The following is a 12,378-nucleotide window of genomic DNA, read 5'->3' as shown; positions in this document are numbered from 1 at the left end:
AATTGTGTTTTTGATGGGATAGAGTACAATGATGAAACCATAGTAATAGTATTTTTAGTCAGGAAGATATTGGCAAACATCACATCGCAACATCTGGATCTGGGGATTTTTCAACAATATTTGAATGACACAGACATTGTGAGCAGTTTTATATTGAATGAAACTTTTCATTGTCTTTTCTCAAACAGAATTCTCTCAAAATGTTGCCTACATACTTATATACTATAATGTACAAATAAAAGTACTGCACTATTTAGATTTTGGAGTAGCTGCAGCGGTGACCTCTGCTGACCACCGTGGTCATTACAGTAGTATACAGTATATACAATACTGTATATGGCTTCATTATACAGTATAATGCTGCTAATTTGATCTGTGAGGATCAATAACGGGAAATATTAGGTTAACTTGAGCAACTTTCTGAAATCAAAAGAAACTGACTGCACTTGACCGTGCATCGTCGCTGCCTAATTGAGATCAGATGAATGTTAAAAATGCTTAAAAAGTTTATTAGGTACAAAAAGTCTTCAGAGTAAAGCCACTGCTTGAGCTGCTTCTGCGCGCCTTCCCTTTGGTTGCACACAATAGATACATCGTGCCACAGTAACGTCACACTCCATTGCTCTCATTAATGTTATGAGGAAGAAGGTCTTGTAACCTTTGTCAGCTTTAAAAGAGCCATAGTCAGCATTTACCTTTACGCTTTTTAAAACGTGCCTAAGCAGTGGCAGGCTGCTATTCAACCAGAAGTCTTGTCTTGTAACAATGCGATATTGTTTGTGGCAATCCTTTTTTGTCTCTTGTTAGGTGGATGCCAGCAACCTCATGTCTAACTCGTAGCGAAACTGTATCAATAAAACGTAACTTCCGTTTTCAGCGGTGCATTGATTTTATTTTGAAGGCCCGTCTTAACCAGCTACAGGATGTCTTATGCTGACGTTGTCCGCGTGTTGCGGAGTGGACCAGGTCGTTGTTGCTTTGAGTCATTACTAATGTTATTGTAGTTCATTAAAACGTATAAAATAGGTTAAACTAGAATTGAAAAAAACTTTTTGAAAATGAATTAAAATAAAAATTAAATGCAAATAAAATGGAAGCTTTTGTGATACAGTATACAAAAAGTCTTCCCCCCACCCCTCTTTTTCAAAGGCTTGTGTGCACTGCACAGCTCAGGGAACTCAAATAATACCCATTATACCCATTTGATGTCAAAACATTTTTTTTGGGGGGGGGGGGGGGGGTTCAAGCCTTTTAAATATTGATAAATGAAGGGAAAAAAATGTGAGGCAATGCGCACTTTTCTCTTGGGCTGGTGCCAGAACACCGCTAGGGTCTATTATGCCTATATGGTCGTATTCGAAATAGCCTGTGGTTCTTATCTAAATAAGGGCTAATTTACACAAGTTATGTACCAGGTGTGTCCAAACTGGGCTACAAAACAGCTCAAACAGAAATTTTTTCAGAAAGAGACAGACCTTAAAAAAATTCAATTGGTTTATGCCTTATTTCACACTTAATAGGTGGGCAGGCACTTTAGAGCCCCAACAATTAAATAAAAGCAGTTGAAAAGTCGAGTTGGCTTTTCATGTGCAACTTCTACTTTTGAGATACAAATCTCTCTCTGTAGGGCTACCTTAAATGAGATATTAGCAGAGACTCGATCGTGTGATGTCATCAGCGACTTTAAGTGACGAGAAAAGTGCACTGGGTGTGTCTGTGCCAGAAATACAAGTCCGTTGAGTTCTGGATGTTGTGGGAGTAATTGTTGCGTAATCGTTTCAAGAAGAGCTGTTGATAAGTCTGCCTCCTTGTGGTGATGTAAGGCATTACACCAACTTCCAATAACCAGTTGCGTGCAGATGTAAATTAGCGTCTTTTTGTTTTTGCCTGAGAATGCTCCTGAGTTCATCTTGATGCAGTAACTGCTTGACATCTCTCTTTTTTAGAGTACCTGGACTAAACCCACGCAAGCAAGGAAAGAATATGGAAATTCCACAGAGGAAGGCCAAGATCCGGACCCAGAACGTTAGAAGTGAAGCAAACATCCTTACCACTAATCGACCCATCGCGCTGCAGAAGACAAAGAATCTGCACTGATAATTAGCACGAAGATGGTTTATTCAACAAAGTTGACTGAGAAAACACTGCGGGCGTGATAAGAGAGTAACGTCGCAAGTGACTGTTGACCTGCTGGTCCAATCGTGTAACACAACAGGGAGACATGTCACAATCAAACATGGCCTCTCGTAATCAACATGAGACGTGCATATGTACAATTTATACATCCATAAAAATGGCATTAATTCAGCAAACTATTCCACAGCATACTGTATATACACAGTATAGATTTAGGAAGTTGTGATTATGCCCTATGATAAATAGACAATATCCTAATTATATTTTTTTAGTATAAAATAAAATGAGAGCAGATCTATCCACCATGCTGTGTTCTAGTCATAGGAAAGAGGAGCAACAGCAAAAAAAAAACAAAAAAAACAACAAAAACAAATCTAAGTCCATCAATGAGTCACGGTGCTCATCACTGGATGGGCTCAGTACGCTGGGGCGTTATGGATCCCGCAGCAAAGCACCATGGTGAAGATCATCTCAAAGATCTAAAAGGAAACAAAGAAAAATCCCATTTGACTCACATTGCTCTTCCGTTGTCATGCAGGGAGATGGCGGGGCAGTGAGCTCACCATGATGACGGCCACCACTAACGCAGCCAGACCAATCAGATAAAGCTTCTCAGAAAAGAGCTCGATCAGTTTGTCGTGACAGCTCTGTTTGGGGGGAAAAAAAAACTAATATCAGATTTTTTGTTTCTTACTCCTCAAATATGTGAATCTGTGGGTGGTTTATGTGTGGGTCCACTGTACATCATAAAATGAACCTACAGCCATGACACTCTGTCGGCGTAAAATGCAGGATTTAGACATTAAATAATCTTTCTTTACTTCAGCAACCATGAGGCTGATCTTGAAATACTTCCTGTTTTCATTCATCTTTCAAATTTACAGCATATACTGTTGGTGTGTGGTCATCTCATGGCCAAACAGTGGAATTACACACAAACAACAAAATCGAGTTATAATTTGACAAAAAAACAATTTGGTACGATGTGTAATATCGGTGCGAGAAATATATATAGTATTGGCACAGATACTGGTATCGGTGCATCCCCAGAGTCGATTAATACTAACAGAGAACTGTGACATTATACAGTATGCAATATATATAATGTTGAAAATAAGGGCTATGATATGGAGAGCAAAAATAGATTCAAAGATTGGGTGGTAATGCAAGACAAATGTCATCGCATGCTACAGAATAATGAAACGTTCACTACCTGAGACTTCAGAAAATCTTCTGGAGACTTTCTGGGACACAAACTGCCGACAACTTGTTTGAAGAGTGCCGTGTCGTCTCCTTTACCACAACAGTCAAGCTGGAGCGAAGGCCAAGAAAACAAATCACAACATAAAAATCCAAATGTTCTCTAACTCGCCACAAAATTAGGTACACTTGCATAATTTCATTCGCTATTAAAGTTGTATTTTGTCTGTGCTTTGTCGCTACTATGTAGCCAAGTAATGTTCGCACTTCACCACAACAGTAAAAACATTGTAAAATTGTTGGTTCTCAAAGCTGATCAAATAAATGCATTTCTTGCTTTTGGATATTTATATATCTCATACCGGTACATTTAATATTGTGGCTATAAAGAGACAAAACCAGGTTTTTAAGAGACTAAATGTTTGACTTACCGTGGTGTGAAAAACATCCAGAACTTTGATGGCAGCGTCTTTACTGGGAGAGCCGGAGACGTCCACAGCCTTGATGTATGCTGAGTCGTAGAAGTTGATCAATTCCTTGGAGATCTGCAAACAGCTTGTTATTGTCAATCAGAATCACTGATATGATGAGCAAATGTGGCTGGGTGTCCTCACTGTGTCTCTGTTCATGAAACCCCAAATAGCTGCAGCCACTTCACAGGCAAAGAGGATGACCAAAAAGAAGAAGAACTGCAGAAAAGATTTAGAATCCACTTTCAGTGCAACAGTTTTCATCGATGAATGCACGACACACAAGATGCCAAGGCATACCGAATGTGGATTTTTACAGGGTGGACATTTGACGATTGTACATTACTTTGTCACGATTTGTTTAACTTTACAATGGAGTGTAAATGATTAATGACAATTATATTGAGACATCTGGCCATTTAACACTTTGCTTATTTACACCGATGATCCGTAAAGCGCAAACACGGTCGTAATCTTCTTTCTACTTCACTTTACCCCACTCCAACTCAATCATCCAATCACAAATCACAGTCACCTTCATGGTCTCACACACAGTCGGATCTTATAAAATTATCCAATCAACATAACAAAAGTGCAGATTTGCTACAGTTACATTATTATATTTTTCTTCTGTTATGTGAGTGAGCGAGTTGTTACCGGGAAAAAATATTAATGTTATCGATAAATGGAAGCGATCAACACTTTACTGTCAACTGTTCTTGGAATGTGGGGAAAAAAACCCCAATCGAGGGGCACGACTCGCAAAACTATTAACATGGATCCCTAATTGCTTAATCGGTCAAGGTGTCTCAAGAATTTTTGTCCATTGTAGTGTTATTTGTATTTTGTAAAAGTCAATGTAATTCTCACCGTTCCCAAAAGGCACTGAGATTCCTGAATGGCACCGTAACAGCCAAGGAAGCCCACCAGCATCATCACAGCGCCTACAGCTATCAGTATGTAGACACCTGCCAAAACAGACACACATCAACATGAGCTTAATACACGAGGCAATGGGGTATGCTTACCACCACCACCACCACCAGGGGGCAGCAAAGACAACGGAGAGCGTTTATTTTTCCCTGTTCATTGATCCACACACTATTTGGTAATGGACTTCCTGAATGTCTTTCGTGGTCCCTGCTGGGTGACACGACATTATTGACATCCTGGAGATAAACAGCTCCCAGATCCTGTGTCGGGGGCAGAGCTTCAGGGCGGGAAGTGCCTTCCAGACACATTCAGTGCCCCTCCGCACAATAAACCCCTCTGACCTCTCACCTCCTGCATTATCCATCCCACACAGGAGACGTGAGCGCGGCAAAGATAAACACATCTCGATATATAAGAGATAATATCTTTCTTGACATTCTCTGGTGATTATGACAATAACATCCTGTCCTTACCGTCCTGCAGCAAGACGAATTCAGTGAATAAAAATAATCCTATAAATCCACTTTTATAGACAATTTTTCCTGTTTAGGGTCACGGGGAGCTTGAGCCGATCCCAGCTGACTTCAGGCGAAAGGCGGACCACTGCTACTAATAATCCAAAGTACAAAAGAAATTGAAAAAAAGCTAAAACTCCTGCAACACACAGCAAGTTTACACTGCGCAGGAGTTGAATGCCTGGTTCTTTGTATTTAGACTATTACTACTGCCACACTCGAATACATAGTGGAATTTAAATTGTCGTTGTTTTAAAATGGTACTTTACGGACATTGATACATTCCTTCAGTATTTCTCTCATTATTTCAATTTGTTCTTTTTTTCTGAGCTTTCACATTCTTGGTAGAAGTGGAGGGGGACTAGCAAAGAAAGAACTTCATTGCTCAGTGCTACCATAGTATTTTTAAAATAAAATAAAAACTCATCTCAATATGATATACCACATGCGCTGCCACATCGGAATTCATGAGGTAAAAGCAAGATTAAGGGGAAAAAAAAAGTGTTTTGCAGATTCAACAGCATGTCAGAGTCCATTTAAAACTCAGCAATCCCAAGGCCTTTTGCCCTTTATCTCTTCTCTCTCTCCACTGAAACGTCACCCGATGAATGAAATCTTTTCAGGCAGATGCTTTTGGAGCAGGATGATTTGGAAAAACAACCTCCACACTAATGCGACCTTGACTGCGGTCGAAAAAGAGACGGACAGATTCCGATTCTCTGCAAGACCTCACAAACAGCACACGTACAAACCTTCCATATATCTCCATCAGCCCTCTTGCGATACTCCCCCTCCACTTTCAGGATCCTGAGTTTTTTGTTTTTTTTTTTTTTTGGTTCGTGAGCTTAGCTACCAGGCATGGTAACCCAGCAATGTGGCAAAAGCGGCCGTTATTTCCACTGCCTTCCATTACTATGACAACACCCTTTGAGGTTTGAAGGCCATTGAGATGGCACCGGGGAAGTTCATTTATTTCTTGTCTCTCTGTGTAACCTCTATAGAGGGAGGGGGGCGGGGTGTGTGTATGTGAAAAGCCACTAAAAGCCGCACTTGGATGTCTCTCTTATTCTCCTCTCATCCACTATTTACAAAAAAAAAAAAAAAAGGCTGCAAAGTCAAGTCCCTGCAGTCTTTTGCATTGGTTCCAGTCTTCCAGGGAGTGCTTGTTGATCTACGATAAGGATTAATCATTAAAAAGAGTCATACTCTCGATGAGCCTTCCTGACAGAGAAACATTAAAGTGAAAGTGGATGAGCACACACACTAGTGAGCGCTACAATCACTTGTCCACTAAGGTGCTTAAAAATAATCTGAATAATAGTCAAAGTATTATGGAAATAGCCACAAAAGTAAAAGAGTAGTAGGGAAAGGGTTTGAATCGAGTAATTAGCCCCATGTAGTGCATCAATGTCAATTGCTGGTCATAAATTGTAGACGAAATTGACATTTCTGGATATGAAGTAGAGGTGCAACAATTCGTTGACTAATCTTAAATGAATTAATTATCAAATCAAGCGCCTTCCCCAGAGTGTTTCCACAAATAATATTAATATTGTGTTCGTGGAATAAGACTGAAGCAGATGAATCCATCTGGCTGCCATTTAGTCCCGTACCGCCCTCTGCTGTCAACTAAAATTGACATCAAACTTCCCTCTGGCTCGCATTGTGGATATTACAAGACAGAGAAAACAGAAAATGGATAACATGAATCTGCTCAGCTCTTATTCAACAAGCACAATATTAGTCCGAATTCATATATGTTTAGACGAGTGGGGGAACATTAAACATACTTTGTACTATGGCACATAAAAATGTTGCCTTGAGGTCCCCTATAAGATTCAGGGGGTCGAGCATAAACTCAAGACAATTCAATTGAGAAAACTCTCAAAATTTCACTACATTAGTTTTGCTGTCCTTCCCCCTTTTTTTTCCAGTTCTGAAACAAGTCTGAGAAGATTGTCAGTCGGGAGCTTTCCTCAAGCGGCGTGCCAGCAGAAACTGCGCTCAGAGTTTGGACAAGATGTATTTTGAGCCCGACATAAACACCAGGTTGACGTGCCAGCATGCTAAAAACACCCAGGCCAAACTCTAATTTGAAGGTTAATGTGCAGATGTCCGAGGTTATTTGAATTATGCCGGGGCGTATGTTTAAGAGCGGGAGAAAGAAAGAAACATTCCCCTTGATCTTGCTTGGGTGGGCCTCTCCAAAATCACTAGTGGGCCTGCGCTCTATAAAAAGCCGGAGTTTGTGATGCTTCCTTATACTTAGTGAGGAGGGAAGTATGGGAGAACATGGACGGGGCCAAATTGTAATGAATGGGTGCATGGCAGTTCACCGCCACAACAAGACGACGAGATGAAAATGTTTGAATTGTATCATGTTTCGCATGTTTTGGGGCCAGCTTGTGGGTGGCTGAAGGTACCGAAGAAAAATGATGGATGCCATTAGTTCAAGCGGAAAGGCAACCTGAGGAGCGCATTCCTGATTCTGCAATTCAGTTACGATTTTGTAAAGGAAACAAAACAACTCTCCGAAACTTCCGAGCGGGTGAACACACATGATGGCTTTATTTTTTCAGGGTGCTCACACGGGCGCACCTCGGTGCCCGCACCGGCCGCAACATCTGCTGACAACATCTGGCCTCTCTCAATGAAGCATGTGAGCCAGGTCTTTTTTTTTTTTTTTTTTTAAGGACTTGGGAGGGTAAGATTGAATGCACACCTTCGGAGTGTCAGACTAACAGCTGGGTAAAAATGTCCCACAGCGGATTTACGCAGGTTCTGTTTCCCGGTCTTTTCTTAGAGGTCAAATGCAGGTTTGTATTTGTGGCCCCAGCTGAAAGTGAGCCCCATTACTCGCGTGTTCTTAAAAATGACCTTCTCGTCTCATAAAATAAACTACGACAAGAGACGAAATGTCTGTAAGTGATGATTGAGCAACTGCGAGGGTTGAATTCATTTCGAGAATAAAACGTAGTGTGATTTGGATAAGGAGATGTGCCTTGTGTGTTATACAGGGTCATAAATCATACAGTTGGCGCTAAACTGCCTGTACATTCAATCAAACAGATTGCGCGCTATTGGCAACAAGTGTAAAATTGCTGGAGAATGTCATATTTAAAAGAAAGTTTTCACCGTGGAACATTTGGGAGACCAAAATGCAGTTTATTGAGTGATGGAAATGAAAGTGTTTAGACAGCAAGCGGATAAAAGCCACGCTTTGTTGGATTTGACTTGTTGTGAGTGTGTGTCAATTCTGTGCCAATCCCTGCATAGCGCTGCGTTTAAAACTTTGGGCAGTACAACCGGAAAATTACTTTGGGAGAGGCGCGGGCACAAATTGCCACAATGTGCTGACATAGCCCGGACGCAAGTGAATGCAGAGTTGAGAGGAGTTTTGTCATTTGCGATTTAGCATGAGACTCCCTCTTGTCACTGGCTCTAAATCAATTTATAGATCGGCTCAGACTCAGCTCTTCGATTAGGGACGGGCAAATGACGGATCCCTGTAGGGTGGGAAGGTTGTATGAATTTAAACACAAACCTATGTGCCTAGTTTGCTTCGAGATGAAATATTTCAATCAGTCATCACTATAAATCAACCCCAAGAGTGTTAAGAGTGTTAAAAAACATGCACGGTGGCTTACTGGAGAGGCGACTGATGTGATAAATCGATGGCGACGCAGAGGGGAAACATTTATTGCCCTTTTCTCCACTGCGTTCACACAGGTGAGTGAGTCAGCTTATTCTTTTGGGGATTGACATGCAGGACATACGCGGTTATAACATAAAGCCATATCATATTAAAATCTTTGAGCGAGTTGATTTTTGTGAAAATGTGCACAAAATGGGTTTTTGTACTTAATATTGGTATCTTTTAATGTGATTCTTTTTAAATGCAAGAGAACCTTTTCCACAGGGGCAAAGAAAATGATAGTGTCCGGTTATTTTTTTCTATTTGCATCAAACCTTTTGTATTTGAAGAGTGGGTCTTGTTCATGTGTTTCAGTATAATACTATATTTTGACACTTTTCTGTACATTGGTTCAATAAAAAAACATGTTGTCCTTATTGAACCCTTTCATGCACCCTGTAACCTGATAACATGATAAGCTGCCCACTGTAGTGACCGCTGTCCCTGAAAGGGTTAAAAAAAACACATTCTTTTCATACATTTTAGGAGTTGTGCTGTCCTGTGTAGCATAGCCCCAAAAATTGTAGCCACCTCCGTTGTTTAGTTTGCCCATCCCTGACTTGGACCATCAGAGGGGCAAAAATACAGCATTCGGAACATGCCTCAATATGATGAAATCTCAAATTACCAAATGAAGTAACCAAGTTGCTAGCAGTACAGTCTAGAGTACAAGTTCACCACCACTGAGAACTAAAACCACCACAACAAACACTGTTTACTTCATAAAAATCAAAACGGAGTATAATTACCTAAAGGGTAACACATTACCACATTTTCCACGATCCGGTGTTCGACCGTCCACTTGCATTGGGGCCAAGCCAGAAAAATTGGCTCACTCAAATTTAGTTTTTCTCCATTGCTTATTGGTGTGGGTATACTCTACTAATAACAAAGTATTTGCAAGGACAACACTTATTTATACAAAGTCAAAACACCTCGAAAGTTGTACAACTAGCCAACAATGTGGAGAACATTTCTGAAACAAGACATACCGAACAAGCAATCCCAACTCTCGTGATGTATTCCTATGCTAGTAGCTAACAAACCGTTCGGGCTTCAACACAAACTGAAAAACATCAAGGAGGTGAGTATTATAGTATTACAGAGGAGCAGGTCGGGTCCCCTCTGTCCTCACCACATTTTGACAATCATCAGTTCCTTTTGAACATATCATGCGTAGCACTGCGCTTGAACACATCGACAAAAAAAATTGGATTTTTTTTTCTTCCAAACAAGCAATGTAAATTGAGTGACACTGTTCCACATTGATATTTGCCGCCAATTTAGGTGGCACAGTGGCATGAGTTGGTGACTACTGATGTCATTATCACCTATAGCTCCTTCAGATTAGACATTGTGAGCATTTTAACCCTTTCATGCACCCTGTAACCCGATAAACTGTCCACTATAGTAACTGCTGTCCCTGAAAGGGTGAAAATGTCACTCAAAATATCGCCTGTACAGTGAACTCAGGTTTTATGAGGGCGGCCGTTTGAACGTCAATTTTCAAAGGGCAATGTTGTCAAAAGCCAATCACAGAGTTCCTCTCCTATTTTCCTCTAAAAAAAAAAAAAAAAAAAAAAACGGCCATTTTTACTTTCTGGGAGGGAACCACTTGACTCACTGATATAGAAGGTTCCCGGTGCCTGTTGGCCTTCAAACTGAAGAATGAGGAGGTTGCTTGTTTGACTGTCGTGACGGAGCCACAGGGCCACTCCTAAGATCACTCCTCCAGCCAGCTGCAATGAAAAGAAGGGAGACTGTCAGTATGATGTCGTCGTCCTCCTCAGTCCTTTGGTGGAATCATGCAAGGAGAAATCCAACATTTCTGAAAGTGATATGTGTTGCTAACGTCACTCCTATAAGTTCAAATTCACGGTTGAAATATTTGTATGTGTGTGTAGCTCCAGCGGGAGACTGTGAACTGTCCCCTGGCGTCAAAGGGAAGTGATGAGAGGATATCCTGACACGGCGGTGACCTATGGCACCGTCTACGGCCTCCAAAAACAAATTCTTCAACATTATCTCCTCTCCGTTTAGCTCTTGGGCCACGTTGAAGGAATGCGGACCACAGGTTGAGATTGAAGCACACGATGTGGTGATCCAGGAGTTATAATATTTAAAAAAAAAAAAGATTGTCATTAGTCCCTTGTTAAAACAAACTCATCGACAAATTTAGTGCCATGACTGCATTGCATTGTTCTCCAAGAGACAGGAAGCCAAATCCTCGACATGAAAAATGGCAGTTTTTCACAATGACAAGCAGGCGGGCAAAAGCCAACAGAGGAAACACTCATGCGTGGCATGTCCAGGATATGCTGTTCATCTAAAAAAAGATAAGTGGCGAGAAAAAGCAAGTGGAAATTCACAGCTGGTCAATTCCGGGTGTTTGGGAAGTAAGAATAAAGAATGCGAGTGTGTTTGGAGGAAGTATTATGCGATGGTGGCAAGTTACATCGAGTAAATTTGTGGAAAACAAGGGACAGAAGTGCTGCCTGTGTGTTTCCTGAGTTTGTGAAAAGTTCCAAGGCAGCACAGCTCTCCCCTCCCCTCAAATCTCTGTTCAGACTTTTTTTTTTTTTTAAGAGTTTATTCTGTGAGAAATCATTTATCACTTTGGGATTTTGAAGTCTTTCCCTTTAGCCCATGAATCTATTTCTGATAGGGTCACATGGTTGATGCGAGATGTAAAGAAAGAGGAGTAAATGTTTAGATTGAAGCCCACCCGGCATGAAATCCTCCCCTCTCCTTCCCTCTTTCAACCACCCCACACTGCTGCTCATCCATGCAGAAAATAACTGTGGGGTTAGAGCGACATTTGGTACGCGTCGCCTCCTCAACTGATGCTGCTCTCCGACACGAGCCCTTCACACCCTTCGCAAAGCAAGGTGGGAAACGCAGCGCATCTAATTCATGAAACCGCACAGAGGTACTCAAACGGTACGCCGCTCAGTCAAACCAACGTCAGGTTTGTAACTCAAAACATTCCAAATGTCAAATGAAAAGAAAACGACTTACCCAGAAAATAAAATTAAAGAAGAATAACATATATTTAATGCATTGCGTGCATCCTGTCACCGCCATGTTGCCAGCTTTTTGTCAGTTTCCCTTCTTTTATCCCAGTTCGAGGTCTGAGGCCACTCAGCAATCCAGAATCACACACACGCTCTCTGCCAGTTGAGGTATAAGAGCCTCGATGCGGCAAACTCCTCCTTTATAATGAAGAGTGAAAACTGAGACACGGAACTGCCCACCAGGAGGGGGAAGACTCAGGGAATAACATGGCCCCCGTCTGCACGAGTCAACGGGGTGCCCCACTTTTGTTCCCAAGTCTGAAGACGGGTTACAAAGAAAATAAATATTGTGACAGACTTTTGCTGACATTGTTTTGCTTTTTATCGGAAGCCATAAAGTTTCGTGCAAAGACTGG

The 12,378-nt window shown here is 41.3% G+C and overlaps 1 protein-coding gene across 2 annotated transcripts; it reads right to left on the bottom strand.

Annotated features, from left to right (window-relative positions):
* Nucleotides 1–2,099: 2,099 nt before the first annotated feature.
* On the bottom strand, nt 2,100–12,156 carry LOC109507528 (CD81 antigen-like). 2 transcript variants are annotated; one of them, XM_019857032.1, is made up of 9 exons: nt 11,967–12,156; nt 10,573–10,687; nt 4,677–4,774; nt 3,951–4,025; nt 3,768–3,881; nt 3,350–3,448; nt 2,700–2,783; nt 2,506–2,615; nt 2,100–2,474 (listed from the first exon to the last, which is right to left on the bottom strand). In XM_019857032.1, exons 1-8 carry the CDS (start codon nt 12,030–12,032, stop codon nt 2,553–2,555), a joined length of 714 nt encoding a protein of 237 aa, XP_019712591.1. In that variant the 5' UTR covers nt 12,033–12,156; the 3' UTR covers nt 2,100–2,474; nt 2,506–2,552. The 2 variants fall into 2 exon arrangements, with proteins under 2 accessions (XP_019712591.1, XP_019712590.1); XM_019857031.1 differs by having other exon boundaries at nt 2,100–2,615.
* Nucleotides 12,157–12,378: the final 222 nt, after the last annotated feature.

The sequence above is a fragment of the Hippocampus comes genome, unplaced genomic scaffold (genome assembly GCF_001891065.2).
Source record: "Hippocampus comes isolate QL1 unplaced genomic scaffold, H_comes_QL1_v1.1 scaffold186, whole genome shotgun sequence".
NCBI lineage: Eukaryota > Metazoa > Chordata > Actinopteri > Syngnathiformes > Syngnathidae > Hippocampus > Hippocampus comes.
Note: the sequence above shows the minus strand (reverse complement) of the source record. Positions and strands in the feature narration are given on the sequence as shown.

Excerpts from the sequence above, each read along its gene's own strand:
- LOC109507528 (XM_019857031.1), bottom strand. The coding sequence starts at position 12,032 with ATGGCGGTGACAGGATGCACGCAATGCATTAAATATATGTTATTCTTC. Across the intron at positions 3,449-3,767 it reads TGGATGTTTTTCACACCACG|CTTGACTGTTGTGGTAAAGG; the intron begins GTAAGTCAAACA and ends CCTTCGCTCCAG. Across the intron at positions 2,616-2,699 it reads TAGTGGTGGCCGTCATCATG|ATCTTTGAGATGATCTTCAC; the intron begins GTGAGCTCACTG and ends GTTTCCTTTTAG.